General features: G+C 41.9%; 2 protein-coding genes and 1 long non-coding RNA gene across 4 annotated transcripts in view; 1 reads left to right on the top strand and 2 right to left on the bottom strand.

Moving 5' to 3' along the window:
- Positions 1 to 249: 249 nt before the first annotated feature.
- mettl21ca (methyltransferase 21C, AARS1 lysine a) lies at positions 250 to 7,255 on the bottom strand. 2 transcript variants are annotated; one of them, XM_088912774.1, is made up of 5 exons: positions 7,055 to 7,255; positions 3,323 to 3,464; positions 3,059 to 3,222; positions 2,028 to 2,145; positions 250 to 1,926 (listed from the first exon to the last, which is right to left on the bottom strand). In XM_088912774.1, exons 2-5 carry the CDS (start codon positions 3,429 to 3,431, stop codon positions 1,520 to 1,522), a joined length of 798 nt encoding a protein of 265 aa, XP_088768900.1. In that variant the 5' UTR covers positions 3,432 to 3,464; positions 7,055 to 7,255; the 3' UTR covers positions 250 to 1,519. The 2 variants fall into 2 exon arrangements, with proteins under 2 accessions (XP_088768900.1, XP_088768899.1); XM_088912773.1 differs by having other exon boundaries at positions 3,323 to 3,446.
- Positions 7,256 to 7,261: 6 nt separating this feature from the next.
- LOC148835691 (uncharacterized) overlaps positions 7,262 to 18,840 on the top strand; it is a 28,325-nt gene continuing 16,746 nt past the window's right edge. Inside the window, exons 1-2 of the long non-coding RNA XR_016090923.1 lie at positions 7,262 to 7,596; positions 8,773 to 8,855. This is a non-coding gene — a long non-coding RNA (uncharacterized LOC148835691). The remainder of the gene's footprint in view (positions 7,597 to 8,772; positions 8,856 to 18,840) is intronic.
- On the bottom strand, positions 16,118 to 18,810 carry mettl21e (methyltransferase like 21e). The gene is made up of 5 exons (XM_088912775.1): positions 18,584 to 18,810; positions 18,343 to 18,422; positions 17,409 to 17,566; positions 16,878 to 16,995; positions 16,118 to 16,573 (listed from the first exon to the last, which is right to left on the bottom strand). The coding sequence occupies exons 2-5, from the start codon at positions 18,419 to 18,421 to the stop codon at positions 16,170 to 16,172; spliced, it is 759 nt and encodes a 252-aa protein (XP_088768901.1). The 5' UTR covers position 18,422; positions 18,584 to 18,810; the 3' UTR covers positions 16,118 to 16,169.

The raw sequence follows: 18,840 nt of genomic DNA, 5'->3' as shown, positions 1-18,840 counted from the left end.
TCCTGGGGCTGTCGTCACTGGAATGACAGGACGTCAGGCTTCCCCTGAGGAAGAATCGGTGCTCCAGGACTGGTACCAGCTGTGGTCTCCACTAGCCAGGGGCCTGTTCTGAGATCTGGAGGGAATCGTGTCGACGCTGCAAGGCATGTGTGCAAGCAAATCGAGCCTCCCAAAGGAATTTACTATAGGTCAGAGATATAACAACCCATGGCCTCCGTATGTGACTGAGGAAGAGAGAGGCTCGCTGTGTAGAGTTCCACTTTATTTTTATTGATGATGTGGAATGGCACACAGTCGTGAACACAATGCTCCACACTGGGGCGTAGAAGCTTTGTACTCTCATTCTGTTTCCAGGGTTCTTTGATCATTGTTTCTGTCTGATCAGAGAAAGCCGTTGTTTTACCTGCATTTCTGCTTCTTTCTGGAGGAAGATTAATGCCGTTGTGCTGTACTCTATTACTAACAACATGATGACCAGTTATCTAAACAACATTAACATAGGATGGATATAAAGTAATCATTTACTTTTCATTGAACAACACATTAAAGCAAAAGCTAATTGATTGTCTTATTTTTATCCCGATGGTTAAAAACCCAAAACAGCCCGATTTTTTTAATGCAATTATTTATTTGTCGATTAAACAACAGGGTTCGTATTTCTGGGGAAATCGAGCACTAGGTCATTCCTCCACACATTTGCATTTAAAACTCTCTTCCTAAAGCTAGAAAATGAACGGTTTGCCATTATGTACAGTACCAATATGATATTTAATGGGGCAGTACTGTGGTTAACACTGCTGCCTCACCTCATCTGGGCCCTGGGTTCGATTCTGGGCCAGGTGTGCTTCCTATGAGGAGTCTGCACATGGCTCTCTGTGTCCTTCTAGGCTTTTACTAGATGGGTGCTGCAGTTTCCTCCCGTCTGGCCAGGGTCGCTGTGTGTCTATAAGTGCCTTGCAGTGGGCTGGCAGGGGGACCAGGAGGCCGTCCCTCCTTGCATCATACGCCTCAGGACAGGCTCCTGGGGGCTGCTGCTCTTACCAGGAGTACAATCGCCTGGCTCTCTGATCCAGAAGCCTGGTTATAAGAGCACCAACCCCACAAGACTTTTATAAGTTTATTCCATCAAATGGTACAAAACTAAGCAGCTCACAAATTATAAGACCTGTTATTTAAAGATGCTACATGCTCTAGTAGTGTATAGAGCCATTCCTGCGATAAAGCAAACACTAATGAAACATAGTTCAAAAATTATATGCTGTCTTCTTCCAGTTGTGTAGTTATATACACTTTATGGTAAACACTGTACTAAATTACTTCAAGTTACTGCTAGCATTTATAAAGCAATGTCTGGAAGGAATGTCAAAAACAAGAACTGAATACAAGGTTAGCGTTGAGGACAGCAGGAGGGATTTGCTGAACTGCCTGGCTTTCGGAAAGCTGAGACATGGAGACAATGAGACATTCTGATCAATCTTGAAAATTCCCTAAAGCTGCCTGTTGTGCATTTCCTTTTTAATCAGGAAAGGAAGGCTTTCTCTTTCAATGTTGCCATGAAGATCTTGACTTTCGTGTCTGGAAACTCTCCCAAAAGCGTGGTGCAGAACGTGCTTTGGAATTTTTCAGCGAACTTTATATCTGACTCAAACCTGACCTTGTTTGCCCACAGAAGGGTTGTGCCAGGCTGGCAGAAGTGCTGCATCGTGACGAGCAGATGGTCCAGATAATCGTGGTGGTAGACAACATCGGCCGCCAGGACATAGTCATACCGGTAAATGGATCTTGGGAAGGTTTGCTCCAAGTCCTTACCCCACGACAGCTCGGCCACCTGAGGGTTATACCTGCAGAGTCCTCGGGTATTCTTTGTCAGGTTGGATCTGAGGTTACCCAGGACTTCTGGCAGATCAGTGGCTGTGACCCATGCCCCTGGAGATGAAAACAGACAGACGTGCTCAAAAAGCCTGTCCAGTGGGCTTCAAAAAGTCCTTTGCACGGGACATCTGAGGAGAACCTCTCGGAAGACTTACCGAGCAAGCAAGCCACTATGGAGAGCAGCCCTGTTCCTGCTCCGATCTCAAGGACGGCCTTGTCTCGCAGATTAAATTGATGCTGATTGTTCTCAAGATACTGGCACAAGGCCACTGCCTGAAGGAACAGATTTAAGAAAAAAATCCATAAATCCATAAAGAGCAGGTCTGACACTTCTTTATGGCTGTAAAATAAACTTAAATGTTTTGAAATTCTCCTCATTTTTTTCTTAATAGATTAAAAGACTAAACAAGATTTCATTTTTTTCAACCCAGTTCTGCTGTAATTTCTTGGAACGTGGAAGAGGTATACAATCCAGCTCAGCCCTGGAAGAACCCAGCTGGGCTTCCCATGAGGACAAATATTGTAATGAGCACCACAGAGGAATGAGGAAAGTGCAGACAAAGCTAAAATTTGCACTCTGTGATTTCACACTACTGGGCTCTGTGGCTAAGGATCTGCACCTGTGGCTGGAAGGTTGCCAGTTCAAATCCCGCAGCTGGCAGAGGAATCCTACTCCGTTGGGCCCCTGAGCAAGGCCCTTAACCCCACCTTCTCCAGGGGTGCCGTATAAATGGCTGACCCTGCACTCTGACCCCAAGCTTCTCTCCCTGTCTGTGTGTCTCAGAGCAAACTGGGGTATGTGAAAAGACAAATTCCTAATGCAAGAAATTGTATGTGGCCATTAAGTGATGTGATCTTATCTTGCCACCTTGCTAAGATAAGCACCCATGCTCCGTGCAGCTGGTATGTGATAAAGCCTGGATTGTGAGCTGCAGGTTTGTAGGAAGCCCAACTCATCCGTCACTTGGGAAGAGGATTTCTCTGGAGGAGCCACTGCAGAGCCCTGTGTTCCTATGGGCCATTTTCTGACTGATCCAGTTACTTGGCGGGTTTTTTAGAATAGGACTGATATCTCTTTAATTTTCAGTCCCCTGTGGTGCTCACATGGAGCTGAAGTATGCGGAACTGTGGTTGTATCTGATTACTGCGGCAGCACACCACTACTCTTTCACTGTCGCCTGCTCACCGCTGGCCAAACGATTGCGCCATAGGAGTCAATCGACTCCCGGATACAAATCTCATAGCCCAAAAAATGGTGGCATTCCTTATCGAAGGTGCAGTATATGCTGGGCTGCCAGGGTTTCTTGGGTGCCGGAGGACTGGGCTCATTTTGAGTCTCATCTGATGTTTCTGTAAAGGGGAAACAAACAAATACCAGTCAGCAATCCGCGGGTACAGAAAGGTGAATTGGGAAATGGCTAATCATGCTTTGAAAGGTGAGGAGACACGCCTTCTTCCGCGGTAACAGGTGCAGAAAGGGGCTCCTCTTCTTCCTCATACTCCATCGTTTGGCCAGGACCCCCTATCTCTTCCAAACTGCCTGAACAGATAGTTTCCATAGCAACAAGCAGCAACTAATAGAAAAAGGAAATCTGTTAAACAAAGATGAAAAAAACAGTTTTTTTAAAATTGTTAAAAAAACAATTTCCTTTTAATAGTATTTGTCTTCTTTTGATCTTCCACTGCAATTTGGAAGGCCCAAGAGTACACTTTAAAACTGGAAATCAGCAGGTATTTTAGATTTGCTGGACTCTGGATGTCCTAATCAACTCAAGTTAGTGCTGTTGCCTCTGAGCTCCAGGGCTCTGGGCTTGATTTTGACCTGTGTGTCTGTCTATGTGTACTTTAGCCTTGTGTTTGCATGGGCTTCTGCTGATTGATGCAGTTTCCTCCCATCCCCAAAAAGACAAGTTTGGTTAACTAGCCCTTCCCTGTGGGTCTATCCCTGTGAGGAACAGGGCTGGTCTCCTCACTAGCCATAAGTGAAGAGGCCTTACTGCCTCTCTCTTTTAAGCCAGGTGAACTTGGACAGATAGCATCAGCTTAGCCCTGTGCTGCATTCCCTTGACTAGAACAAGGAAGTACGGCGGGGAGCTACCCTCCACAAACATGCAGATGCAAGAGCTATCTGTCAAGTTCTTTCTACCACATTGACCAGGCCTGTAATGAAGAGTTAGCATTGGCTGGTGAAGTAATGCGGAACTCACTGACAACACCACAGGTTCACACGGGGCCTGCCAAGTCTAAGGGAATAGTTGTAGTGCAGAATTAATTCCTAATGTGCAGCCATTAATATCCTCAAGTCAACTCAAGGCTAGCGGCAAAAGGCCAATTCCCTGACTGCCACTTGGAGAGTTCTGGTCAAAGCTAGCTAACCAGCATTGTCTGGATTTTTTAGACTTATTAAGATAAGATCACTTTATTGGCCATATACAAGTTCTTGCATTAGGAATCTGTCTTTTCACATACCCCAACTTGCTCTCCATGAGACACACAGACAGGGAGAGAGAAGCTTGGGGTCAGAGTGCAGGGTCAACCATTTATACGGCGCCCCTGGAGCAGCTGGGGTGAAGGGCCTTGCTCAGGAGCCCAACAGAGTAGGATTCCTCTGCCGGCCACAGGATACGAACCAGCAACCTTCCAGCCACAGGCGCAGATCCTGAGCCATAGAGCCACTGCACAGTCCCACCCCTAGACTTATCTAACACTCCGAAAGAGCACATTTACAGGTTCAACAACTTGGGAAGAGTCAGCAGACGAAGTCTTTATCTTTGTTTCATTTATTGAATCTTATTAACATATGAGCTGCATAACTGTAGAACTATGAGTCGTAGTTTATAAATTGACAATTGTAATCACATGCAGATGGTTCTGTCAAACTCCATCTTGTGTATTAAAGTGTAAAATTGGACACATTTTAGCACTAATACAAATTGTCATTTGTTTTGTCAGGTTGGCTACCCCTGAAAAACAGAAAGCAACTACTCCCTCGGATGCAAGATTTTCTTCCTGCCAGTACATGTCAAAACAGCAGTCTATTTTGTTATTGCATATTATTTTGCCAGTTTTTCAGGGCTTCAGAACCAGGGTATCACCCACCTTTCAAAGCCAATCAACTCTTTGGCAAACCTCAGTGCCACACAGGAGAGCTAGTGCAGACTGAACTAGGGGTTAAGTACTGCAGGCCTGCAGGCATTCAACAAGTCACAGAAGTTGTAGTTTTGCCAAGAGTCAAGTAGACTCTCATTAGTAAATGCTAAGCATACCCTGCTGGTACTTTGCCAGCTGTGTACAAGCCACTTTGGGAATCCCACTCAGAGTTATTTTAAAATATATTTTAATAAATTAATCTTTTTGATGTCTTTTGGTAATGAAGAGGGTTAAAATTAGCTTTCTATCATAGTTTTCTAAGTCCTGGTGTTCACATACAATTCCACAAAAATGTGATTATTGCTTAGCTGTGGAAATTGGTTAGTGCAGTAGGAGACTGGTTTCACAATTGGTACAGGATATGGTAACTTAGTACATTAGTACTTTTGGAAACTTTGAACAACTGGAAGCTTACAAAAGACAGGCCAGTCAGTATATCTGGGACACTTTTTCAAAAACTGTTTGGAAACCATCAACTTTGAATGAAAAGATAACGGGATAGTAGGTCTAACCAGAATACACTGCCTATTTTTAACGTGATGATAAGACACTCGAAAGATATTTCAAGGAAAATACCTCCCATATGTTTGTTCTTGCCAAAACCCTGTCAGTAATGCCCATGTTGCTCCCTCGGTACAGTAGTCCTATTTCAGTCCTATATTAACTTATCATAATTCACATAAACACCTTCTCTCCCTAGGCTCTACCTCTCTTCAGAAGGGTATGTGTGTAGTCTAATTCGTCTGTTAAAGGAACATCTGTTAGTATGTCTATAAAATGGATGGCATCTTGTCAAAGCATGAATGTTGAATTACAATCAATGAAAGATCATTGGCATTCTAATGTGGACTATAACATATCCTATTGTGTGTTTTTCACACTTTTCAATTCGCAACTCCGAACTCTGTGACTGCACACGGGGAGAATAAAAATGCGCACATGGACTCCTCCAACCCTCCCAACTTTGAGACAATCATCTTTTAGTGCATCACAGGCTGCACAGCCACATGCAAGAGGTTTAGCATCAGACGAAGGAGAGGCACATCTCTCACCTACAGCACCGCATGGCTCCAGTGGTCATTGAGACCTAGGAGAGCCCTGGAAGACTAATCCCACCCTACCCTCAAAAGTGCTCATCTAACTGGACTTTGCTGCTTATGGAATCACAGGCACAGCCAGCCTGTGATGATACCCAAGCTAGGACCCGTGATCATCGGTTTCAAAGTGAACATGCTAGTCATGAGAGGGTGTTTACACCTCTTAAAATCTGAATACTAAATTAACAGACCAAAAGTGGGGGGAGATCTAAACCTACACAGTCACGTTTTAAAGTATAAAACCTGAGGATAACTTGCAAGTTTTAAAATAATTGATGGTTCAATTCAGAATGAATGGTTAGTAATGGTCTTCTTTTGTGCTGATACAATTAGCAATACACAGTAGATAATTGCAACAATCTGTATTATTTCTAAAATGCTTGGTTAGGTCAACAATTTTGACAGCATGAAACCAAGAAATAAAACTTACAGACCATTATAAGATGATCCTGCTACAAATACATTCTGTACTACCCCAGTTACTGCTGTCCCACAAATGAACTGCTCTATATTATGAATATATTTTTAACTGAAACTTTAGCTGCATGGAGTCTCAGGGTTTTCCTGACTATGGTAATTGGAAAGCATCCCATTGTACTGAACACAGAGCCAGCTGCAGGAAAACCCTTTCAAGAACAAGAACATGATTAATCCTAGCAAATTACAAAACAATCCATTGCTTGGTTTGTCCCCAGCATCCATTTTCCAGGTGAATGCTACAGTACTGTTGTACAGGCAAATTCAGTTTTTTTTTTCATTCAGAAAGCAGAAAATAAATTATGACATCATTAAATCCTAGCATGCTAGTAGTCTGAACTAATGCAGAAATGGGTTGCCTAATACCACAGCCTATTTCAGACCCCACACCAGATATTAGCATCATCCATGCAGACAGGGTATTAACAAGTGCAAAGCAGGAGAAGTTGTCTTATTACCTTTTTCCTTTCCTGCAGAGTGGATTTGCTGACTGCATTCCTGATCACTTGCTCCTGGGTTTATAGAAGAAGAGCATCTTCAAGGGCCCCTCCCCTCTGTACTGTTATCACCCCAATATGACCACATCTTTATTTAGAGAAACATTACAAAATTACAACACAATGACAGCCAGAGGGGGACAGAGAGGGAGAAAGAGGAGGGTTGGGGTGCTCTTGTGAAAAGGGCTGTGTCCAGAGAATCCTCTAGCAAACCACCTGACCTGTCCGACACGGCCATGGCTGGGAGGTGAATTCAGCTCTCAGCCCGTTTGTCCCATTTGCTCTTGACTGCCTACGGCAGCTGTGTAATTGCGCCAAAGAGGGGTGTTCGCTCGGCTTGACTGCAGAGTGGGAGAGTCAGTGGCTTCTCTTGAGCAGCAGTCTGTGTTGGAGATGCCCAGCTGACAGGCATCTGGCATCTTGCTCACCGGGGACTGCACTGCTGGGATCGTACAGACGACAGGGAAATCACGGAGCACTGTGACACACTCACACTGCCTCAGGTACACTCAGGAAAATTGCGAACTCCATTCTGACCAAGCACAGACTGTAGGATACAAGGAAAAAGGACATTTTAATTAGACTAAGGATTTATTATTATTATTTTAAATGATGAAGAATACATATTTAGTGGAGAAACTAGGGCCTGAAGATGACACCAGAGAACATACAGTAGATGGCATCACCAGTTCTCACCAATAGAACTTTTTAGAAATAAAAATATACTGGCTTTTTGTGCCAGGAGACATCCTTATTTTGTGTGAGAAAATATGCCATAATTGTCAGCTGGAGGAGAAAGATTTTGTCTTTCATTTTTTTAGGATAAAGTGAATCCAACACAACATTTTAAATTTTAAAACGATCATCACTCTGACGACATGGCGGGAGAGAATCCTAAGAACACATAGTATGTAGCCATGCAAAAGTATTCAGTATGTATGCAAAAGTATGCAAAAGTACCCTTGCTGTTTTCACATTTTGTTGCTTTAAAACTTGCAGTCATAAACATTTTGAAGTAGTAATTAATATTTGTTACATACACAAAATATTTCTCACATTCAAAGCAAGGAAGAATAGTCTAGAAGTCATAATTGCATAAGTAATCCAACACTTTGCTGTTGCAAACCGACTTTAATTTAGTGACACAAAATTACCTTAATGAGCCACACAATTAGTTGAATGGCTTCTGTGTACAATAAAAGTGGGTCACGTGATGAATATGTGAATATTGAATGAACATAATAAAACAATAAAAACATATCTGTGCGGTTCCTTGTTCGGGCACTGAAATATTAATCACAGACAAAGGAGATTTCAAAATATTTTGGGGAAAGAAAAGCACAAATCAGGAGAAGGGTACAAAAAATGGCGTACACAGAAATTTGGGAGGAGGTCAGTTTCTACTCTTACATTTCTAGTACATATAAATGTAATAGTTGCCCCCAACTCTACAAGCGTCTTTTCTTACACTTGGTGTTTTGGTCTCATTAGAGACAGATACAGTACCTCTCTCACTCAGAGCTGATAAAACCTTATCTTTTGTCGCATTCACCTCCAACAAGGCAAGATGTGAGTTGATTCCTGACCATATCTCAAACAAGCAACTATTCAACCCCAAATTCTCCATAGAGTCTAACTAGCTATCTTATTCTGCTGTGCTGTTTGCTCTTTTCTTCCAGTTCTCCCGATGTTGTCAACCCTCCCTGGAACTACAGAACAACTGCAGTCCCTTCTGCTGCCCATCACAAATTCACAATCTCAAGTGAGCTATGGTTTGTTAGATGTACTGCCGTCTGTTCTCTACCTTCAATGTTCTCACATTCAATGTGTCCCTTATCTCCATGATAGTAGCTGTTTTACGCTGTTTTATATCAACCACACAATCAAAACAGCACGAAATCTGTAATCAATTATTCAATAGCTAAAAATAAACATTAGGCTATTTTAATATAAAAATAATGTTGAGTATATAAAGAATTGCTTTGTCCCTTAAACATGTGTAGGAAATATTACACACATCTTAGCAGGAAACACAGACCTGCAGATGATATGAGAACACTCAACAGGTAAGCTAGCAGTCTGAATGAGGGGGTAACTTGCCTTTATTGACTCAATATCTTGAATGCAGTATAGTGTTCATAACTCTTAACATGTAAGTGCGAACTATAGCCTACTATGTCTGTGATGTTACTTAGTACAGGCATTTGTCCAGGATTGAAATGGTGCTCTTGTTCATGACCCATTTACCCAGAGTCACATTTTGCACATGCCACACTGTCACTGTCCCAAAGGAAAGTCCCCTGAAAGTTTTCAGAATAGTAATGGTTATAGGTGGATTGCAATATGAATGGTTACTGGTAACCTTGCTAAATGCATATTATTTATTTTATTCTGTTTGATTAGGTAATGATTATGTTATTTAGGGTAAGCACCGGGTGTGACAATTTACCAAATGAGCTGAATCAATTCAGGCTGATACAAAAATTCACAAAACATGTTTAAATGAACAACAAAAATAAACTTGCCAATGAGTTGAGGAAACCAGGGTAGCATGTGACAACATCTTAAGAGGGATTCACAGGTTTTGTTGATCCTACTATTAAAACATGACTTCAATTCATGAGGTTAGAGAAGTTGTGTGGACCTAGCCATTCTGACAGAATATACATAAATGTGGCCATTAACTGTTTGTATCATGTAATGGGCAGAGTCAGTGTTTCTAATCATAGCAGAGGTAGTACAAATAACAATTAAGAAGAAATGAATACAAGGTATGAATAATACATAACAAAGGTTTGTTAAAGGAACATATTTTAGCTTTTCTCATACCAAAATGTATTTACAGAAATTTCAGTAGTAAAACGTTCCATTAGGATTTATTTCGTAGTTACCTTCTTGTTTCCGAAGAAACCATCCTGGTGCCTTTTAAGAGAGAGTGTGAAAACATAAACACAAGAGCGAGAATATCCACAGCTTGCAACGCTCTCAGTTCTGTTCTGTTCACTGCCCCAGGGAACGACCTATATTCACATTCACAAGTGTCTTGATCCCACATTTTGGGTTTTACTGTCTTTCAAAATACCTTATGCACAACTAGCACTTCTGTTTTTAACTTCATTTTATGCTGAAAGCTAATATGGAGTATGTAATGTCAACAGGGTGGCATAAACCATTTTGCAGGATTTCTGATTTATGTTTTTGGCAGTACGGCAGCTGATTATTTTGTAGAAATTGGATGCCTCACCGTGCACTGCCCATATATTATCGGCAATTTAAAACATCATTTTTGCATATCCAAAATGGTACTGGCAGGTAGTTAAGGGAAGGAGAACCTTTCAAGCTTGATATGGGTGGAGTAGTGTTACTTCTTTTTTCTTTTAACCCAGTGATGCAGCAATTATATCATAATTAGCTTGCTTGGCTTAAATACTATTTATCTTATAATTGACTTAAGTGTTGTCTGCCTTTAACCTTTAACATAATCCTGTTTGATCGCTAGTTTTATCCCCCTCGATAAAACTGACTGGAGTTGCTAGTTTAATAGGAGTATGGTCTCAACAGTCAAGACCAGGCTACGCCCTGCGCAGCTTGTAGCTGTTAAATGCCTTGACTGCTTATCTATGAGGCTACAGCAATAGATAATATGTATAAAAATACATTTTTATACAATCAAATAGATAAGGGTACAAAATGATTGGGTTCCAAATGACCTCTATAAAACTCTTCTTAGCTCACGTAGTTTAACAGTACTATTGATTTTGAAAATTGGTAAATACAGATTCCTTAAGTACCCTAGCTGTGCTATGTGTCTGGATTTTTAATATTTTTGCCATGCAGGTAACTGTATAGCACTTTGGGTACACAGTGAAGGATTTATAAATACCCCTCCTGAATTTTTACACGGGCACCTGACACACTGGCATCTGTGGGCGTCATGTGTCGGCAGAAAGGTCTGGCAGCTGTAAACATTCTAAGGTTTCAGAGCGAGAAACTGCCCCAGGTTCTCTTGCCAGAGAGGCTGGTGGCCGCAGCTCAAGGAGGTGGGGATTCCAGAAGAGCTTGGACTGCCACTGTTGGGCACCAGGGCTGGATTTGGACAGGCATGCTCTAGGCCAGGATCCTCGAGGAGCAGCTCTGCTCTCGGAGGGCGCCTGTCCCACGGCTTTTATAGGCTGTCGTTAAATCAGCAATTTCCAGCAAAAGACCTGGAACAACTTGACTGGGATCAGATAAACAGATAATTTTAGAAAAGAACTAAAGAACTTAACTTGATGCTTGAAAATTTAAAAAGGACTAAAGGAGCAAAGGCCAAAGTTCCCTTAATTAAACATATTTATTGCTTGATCAGTGCTCCTACCCAAAATCAGGTGATTTAGGATGACAGACTGGATTGAGGCTCTCTGGGGCCAGGCCTGGAGACCTCTGTTCCATCATCTAAGGCAGCAGAAATCACAGTCAGTCTTTCTCTCAGAGGCGGCACTGCCTCTTTCCCATAGTCTTAATAGGATATGATAGGATTTTACAGGCTCATCTTCAGCTGCTGGGGGGGGTCCACATGGGGTAAACACTGCAAAGCAACTGAATGGGTAAGGAAAAAAGGTGGAAGCACTGCAACAGCACAGAGACCTTTGGGTCCCTTTTGCCATTGTTTCTGTGCTTAGGTAATGTCTCTCCTTAAAAACACTGTCAGTTGTAGGTAAATTATTTATGGACTTTTCACTATTTAATTGTGACTGCAAGTTAAATAACTGAATAAATACAAGATTTACGTTTTTTTCCTCTAAACCAGGAAAAGAGCCATTTGCTAAGAAAACACTCCTTTTATTGTCTTTTCACATCTTTTATAATCTTTATAATATTATATAAAAATTAGTATTGAAATGGTGGCTGTGAAGATGTCACATCATCATAGGGAGAATCATATCAACGTGCAGGATTCCAGACGTCAGTGACCTCCTGGACCAACGACCAGGTCCTGAGGTGCTCTCCAGTTTAGTCAATACAAATTTAAGAGGGGTTTAGTCCAGTACAGTTCTGTTTTTAAAATCACCAGGTGTTGGCCTTGATTAATTAGGAGCCAACAAAACTGTAATAATTAAAGGGTACATTTCCTTGTTGGCAACCTCTATCCTGGATCAAAACGTTGTAAGTGGCAAAGAATGAAGTTTAATTTGTAAAACAGATCAGAGGTGTCTTCAAATACATTTCCAATGCAAATTTCCACAACATTTAACAAAGTGTACATGAGCACAATCGTAGTTGACCGAGAGTCCTTTCCTTGACCGAGAGAGAAGGAATGGTCTTAAGATTATTGCATGTTACCTTCCAAAAAAGGTACATTGATGGTATGGTACAGTATGTGTAGTTACAATTACATAATTCTCTTCTGTTCCCCAGTAAGGTACTAACTCACCAATGACAAGGACAGACTGCTGAGGAATCCCATGTGCTTAGAGCTTGAGAACCACTGTCAGAAACAAAAGCACTCATTTCTATATTTATACAGGGTTTACTTGAAATGTTGCTGTCTTAGGGTACTCAGAGGTGTATTATTTCACTAGATGCTTATTTGGAGGCCTGAGGTAAATGCAGCTGAAGTCAAGAATTTCTATTTTGTTATGTCTTATTTATCTTCTGGTAGATGCCCCTGTCCAGATTTACCTTCTCCATAACAACAGGTGGTTTGAAACAGTTTTTGAAAAGTAGCCCATAACTCAGCACAAGAGGGCACACTCGAGGCAGACGCAAGATAAGAAGCCCTTTACTGCTGGCTTTGGAGATTGAATGATTAATTTACCATGAAATAGATGGTGTTACTTCAAGGCCAAGAAACTGGAGCACGCTGGTTTGAGGCCAACGGAGTAGAATAAGTAGCCAGCAAAGATCTTATTTCTTCCCTGCAGTGTCTGTAATAATTTTAAGGAGCTCTGAAAACAAGGCAAGGTCTTCAGTTGTGGTATCAAGGAGTTGCGACTTCTCAGTATGGACAGAGAGAAGCAATTCTTCTCATAAACAGCAGAGAGCTCAATACATACTCTGATAACCATGTCTAATCCTCACTTGCGTGTCCCCCAGGAATAAGGCTTCTATTAACGCTGCATCATTATTTATAAACTCAAAAATACAGCTTCTCTCTTTATATTCTTTTACAATCAGATTGTGGAGGATTTATCCTTCTTCACTGAGTGGAGCCATCTGGAGGTTTTACAAATATGTGAAACTGTTGCGAAGAGTTTTATTGCCTAATACCTGAGTGACCTGGCTGGTTGGTCTTACAGTATCTAGTATCAGTATTTCTTTTTTAAAGTCGGGCAAGTGAGACGGGGTCCTTGAAGGTCCTGTGTTGACACTGTGGCAGGACGATTCCCTCAGGAGGCCGTGAAAGTTTTCCTGAAGACAGAATTGTCTTTTATCAATCCGTGTGATTTACCTTCTCCCTGAATACATGTGTATGTTAAACAGAAAAATTTATATTTGAAGGGACCATAAGGACACATAAGGCTGAAAATGATGGGAGACCGTTTGCCCGAGCTACTAGGACACCCATAAGACCTTTCAAGAAATGAGAAAATAAGTATTTTTTTTCAATGGTAGTTGTACAATGGTAGTTCTGTTCAGTACCTCTACAGGGACTCTGGCTAGCTCAGGAGTTCCATGGATAAAGAGCTTTTATTGGCGAGCATTTAATTAACACATCAAGAATTAACACAGTTTCATGTTTTTACACTTCACAAACACCTACAAATTTCTATTTGAAAGGCTGATAGTCCCTTATGTGCTTTGTTTTTGCTCTCAGCCAAGCAAGGCCTGCATGTTATACTGCTACAGGGGGTCAGATAGGAGTTTAAACTTGCTGTATGGCCATCGAAACTATACAACACAGATGATAATCAGTGGATTACAGATTTTCTTACATTTATAAGCCCAAATGTAATAAAAAATAATAAACAAAGATAATGAATTGGAGTACAGGCTTTTAAAGATTGTATGCGAAAGAAATATACAGTGCAATTTTAGGAACTTATCATACCAATGCCATATAAAACTAGAATGTCACAGAACACAAATACACATCTGCTTTGAGCTTTAACATCTGCATCTGAAGCTCAGATCACGATTTTGACTTGTTGAAATATGACTGCAGAGATAGAATTAGCAGCTTTGGTTACTAATCCAACTCTTGCGTACATTACCGATCTCAAAATATAACCTCTCTGTAGGTGTAAGTTTACTCCTGGAAACTTGAGAACTTGATGTAGGTAGTGATTTGGTGTGCACATTAACTGAATAGTAAGGCGGTCTGACTTCTCCTGTAACATCCTTGTGGACTCAGAGAGAGGGACTTGTCCAAGCCATAAGCTGCCAATTACAGAGTGCATCCCAATACTTAAAATGTCCTCTTCAAACTTTTCACTGCCTTTTACAATGCTCAGAAAATAAGTCTCCTTACCTGTGCCAACATTATCCTGCTATTTGCCTATGGGATTGCCAGCAGCAGAAACCAGGTTTGATAGACATGGTTAATGACTGCTTTCCTACCCAGTTTGCTGGAGCACCTAAAAGAAAAAAAATCTTATTAGAGGGTCTGATGGTATTTTACCAATTGTACTCAAGGAATGAAGGGATGGTATTCACTAGCCTTTAACATCACTTTTCCAGTGGTTGCTCAAGACCAGGTAATACCTACGGGCTGGGAAAATGTCAAAGTATTGCCCATCCGCAAGAAGGGTGATGAAGCTGTCCTGTCATTATAGAAGAGCATTCTGGGTTTAAAGGAATGTCCTGTCCTGACATGCTTAACTAATCTAGCCCTGACAGAGAAGACTACAAGTGGACTCAAAACAGCTATTCAAAATGCTCAAAGAAATTGCCGCAGCAATCTTCTTCAGAATGAACTGCCAAACATGAACCAGAGGACACAAGCAGGAACCACATGGAAGCACGTTTAAGACCAAGGACATGAGCACCTCTTAACATAATGGAACAGACAAGGAAAATAACCTGTAAGCATCCAAACATTTGGCTGTGCAAAAATCAGAATTAATTCAGGTGAACAATACTATCTTAATGAGACACACATGGCCTTAATGGCCTCTGTTGGTGTGTAGTACAGTAGGTGTTCATGTGGTTTCAGAATAAATACCTCTTTTATTGCAAGGTTCCTTAGTCGGGCACTGAATTTCAGGCAAATAAGCCACCATGAAAACCAAGGAGTTTTCAAAACAACTCGGAGATAAAGTTGTAGAAGAGTACAAACAGAAAAAACCCACTGAATTCTCTTCAAGCTTTAGACAGGAGAAAATGTCCTATCAGTCAATAATATCCTAGTCACTCCACAAAGCTGACCTGTATGGCCTGAGTGTAAAACACTTAAAATTGCCCTCCTGGGGATGAATAAGGTACTGTATTATGAAGTATGGTGCTGTTAGCATTACATTAAAGTCCTGCTTCTCGTTAGCAGGCACTGGAGAGCTTGTGAGGACTGATGGGGACATAGACGGATTAAACAATCTCCATTGCAATATTCTTTTCTGTCTTGGCCTTTCTAATAGCCTTCTACCTGCAGTGTTCTCTGATCTCTTTTATTTATTTTTTAATGTACTTTCCCTCTCCTCTCAGGAGCCTTCGATTAATCCTAAAATTGACGATGAACTCTAAGTACTAAATTGAATGGCAAACGGAGAGTACTAAAATCAATTATTAAAAAAGCAATTGAAAAGCAAAATGACACTAAAATTCTTTAGCAGCCATTACGTCTGTGCTCTATCTGAAATGTTTAATTCCACCCGCAAGCGAGGATAAAATGGAATAAATAATGTTTTAAAGAGCATTTAAGGCACTTCTTCTGATACACTAAGAAAAAAAAGAAAAAAGCTCTAAAGGGGATCCCAAGAGGAAAGATTAGCACAGCAGGGAGGACTTAGGGGAGGAGAGTGAGATGGAATTCAGAAGTGTGTTGGAACAACATGAATGTGAGTGGTCAAAGGTAGGAAGGAATATTATAAATTGTCCTCGTACAAAACAGTCCGTACAAGATGGAGTTTATTGCAGCTGCTGTACATGTGCCCCTGAGGACTCAAGACATTATCTTTTCCTTCCTCATGGCCCTGTACAGCTTGATTTTCAAACTGGGGAGGTCGAAAATCAGCTTCAGGTCGAAGAGTCTCTGGAACTGGTCCACAAACTTGTTCTCCTTCTCAAGCCGGAAGCGCATGGCCCAGAAGATGACGGTGTCGTGGCGGCACAGGTGATCGAAGGTGGCCAGCAGCTCCCGCAGGAAGGGGTGGCTGTACACCACGTCAGCCGCCATGATGTAATCGTAGTGGCAGGAGGAGCGAGGGAAGTTCTGCTCCAAGTCCTTGCCCCAGGACAGCTCTGTGACCCGCGGCGTGTGTCTGCACCTCCCCTTGGTGTTGCTGCTCACGTTGTACTGCAGGTTTCCCAGGACCTCCGGCAGGTCTGTAGCAGTGACCTTCGCTCCTGCACCCACCCATGGGAGACAAACTCAGTGAGCAAGAAGAATTGCCCTCTGTGGACGAGCGATTAAAACTATGACACATTAGATTTCATTCCAAGCCAAAAGACGCTATCACATTTACACTTTTGTTATTAGAGGTTATGGCAGTAGAAACACATCAAACATTTCTTTCAAACAGTGGGAACTGGGGCACTGGTTGTTACAGGACTGCTAGCATCCATTCACATCAGTATTTCCCTGGAATTTTAAAGATGAGTGCTCAGCGATATCTCACTTAATAGTTTCAAATGATTGGCGCTTGCTTACCAAGTAAACTGGCGACTACTGAGACTAAGCCTGTTCCTGCACCGAGTTCAATCACATTTTTGTCCATTAGGTTGTATTTGTCTTGGTTTGTGTCCAGGAAATGACCAAGCACTAAAGCCTACAAGACAAAAGAAGGAAAATTCCTACATCTTGTTTAAATCAGATGATCTCTTACTTGATGTGTTAGTATCCTGGAGCAGATAAGTGTTCCACTTGCATCTCATCACTTACATTGTTATATACACTGTCTTAGCAATACACCTTTCCAAAGAGCAACCTCCTGATACATAGCTATTCATAGAAAATGAGTTTTTCAGAGAGCTGCTCTGGTAATGATCTATTGTACCTCCTGCTGCTAGATTTTATTATTGAGGACCACGGGATCAAGGCTGTAGTGATGCGTGCATCAGTTTTGGCAGATGAGCAGAGGAAAAGGGCTGAAAATTCAGAGAATGGAAAGCCACTTCAATCAGCAGCCACATGAAAAAGAACAGCTGGAGAAACAGCCACCCTGGGGCGGCAAACACATACCGATGGCCAAGGAACGGCTCCGTAGGAGTCTGTCGATTCCTTGATTTTTATTTCATAGTTGGCAAAACGGTACCCCTCCCAGGGTACCGTGGTGATGACAGAGGGGCAGAAGCGTCGGCTCGTGATCACACTGACCAGGTCGGCGTCGTCAGGGCTCTCTGAAAACACAGCCAGGACACAGGGGGCTCTAACCAGCAGCTCGCAGTGCCCGTGTTTCTTTCAATTCCTTAACTGATAGTAGGAAAATCATCGACTAAAATGCTGTCGTGTAATCTGCAACCAGGAATTTGCTTACAGTGGTTCAAAAACATTTGTGTAAGAGGTTAGTTTTAAACATGAAATATTTTTGCAGTACAACATTTGCACATTGAGAAAATAAGATTATAGGTATGCTTGTTTTACTGTGATGTATGAAAATCTGCACAGCTCTATATTTCTGCTTAATTTCTATGGACACGTTTTACTTCATCTCTCATGACCGACACACACATTTCCAAAGGGAACGAGTAATGATTGTGTCATCTGAAACAGTTTCCTTTTCTCTGCCTACCCTGGTGCAGTTTCAGCTCTGTAACCGTGGGGTCTGTCCCCTAGTTTCTGTCCCTCCTTAAACCTGACAGCTGCTGAATCACTGCAAGACAGCTAGACTGGAAATTTACTGCTGCCGACTTCAAAACAATGAAATTTGTGATCTAAAAAAAGGCTGTATCGAAATACAGTGCTTCAGATTACACATTTCCTTTAACTACCAAAGAGCTATCCACAAGACTTTCATTTTTGGTTCTATAATAATGTAAAACCTATTTTTGTTTTAAAAACTGAAGTCTTGCAATACATTCACACAACATGCAAACACCACATTACAGGGACAAAGGTCATAGAGACAAATGTCGTGTAATAGGCAAATGGGTGTAAAACTACAAGACCTGTTCACCTTCCCTGTTCTCCGACTGTAAAACGCAGCACTCATCACTGTTCCATAGGGAAGAGTCCCCCTCACAGGGCTGTGTCATCCTGGGCAGGAAGAAAGGAAAAAGAGGAACACAGGGCCACAACTCTATTGAGGTTTCTACTGTTGTAAACCAATGACCAGATTCTCTAAAGATGGCAGACTGCAAACAAGGCTCACTGAACATCGGTGGTTCTGAAACACCCAATCCCTGCACCGCACAAACCTTAGTTATTGTTCCTTTTCTTGGTTCTGGTGTTTTCGGGAGATTTTCAGCAGCTGGGTGGGTGTCGACTCGCTCATTTCAGGCCGTGACCGGGGAGCGCGGCCGTCCCTCTACACTGCACGGCTGCAGGAGACAGACGGCAGCAGCTGAGCCCTGGCAGAACCAGGTCACCCCCACTAACCACTGTTATTAGCAGCTTGGGATTAGAACAGTACCGTTGGGAACGACAGCAGGATGGAGCAAGGGTGTAACATCCT

This window comes from Atractosteus spatula, chromosome 4 (genome assembly GCF_055471065.1).
Source record: "Atractosteus spatula isolate fAtrSpa1 chromosome 4, fAtrSpa1.hap1, whole genome shotgun sequence".
NCBI classification, from domain to species: Eukaryota; Metazoa; Chordata; class Actinopteri; order Semionotiformes; family Lepisosteidae; genus Atractosteus; species Atractosteus spatula.
The sequence above is the reverse complement of the archived record's forward strand: the minus strand, read 5'-3'. Positions and strand labels throughout refer to the sequence as shown.

Coding starts and splice junctions, on each gene's coding strand:
- mettl21e (XM_088912775.1), bottom strand. CDS start 18,421: ATGACACAGCCCTGTGAGGGGGACTCTTCCCTATGGAACAGTGATGAG. Junction 17,567..18,342: donor ACAGTCGGAGAACAGGGAAG/GTGAACAGGTCT, acceptor CTGTGTTTTCAG/AGAGCCCTGACGACGCCGAC. Junction 16,996..17,408: donor GAGCCGTTCCTTGGCCATCG/GTATGTGTTTGC, acceptor TTTGTCTTGTAG/GCTTTAGTGCTTGGTCATTT.
- mettl21ca (XM_088912774.1), bottom strand. CDS start 3,431: ATGGAAACTATCTGTTCAGGCAGTTTGGAAGAGATAGGGGGTCCTGGC. Junction 2,146..3,058: donor GCGCAATCGTTTGGCCAGCG/GTGAGCAGGCGA, acceptor CTGTTCCTTCAG/GCAGTGGCCTTGTGCCAGTA. Junction 1,927..2,027: donor CATAGTGGCTTGCTTGCTCG/GTAAGTCTTCCG, acceptor TTTCATCTCCAG/GGGCATGGGTCACAGCCACT.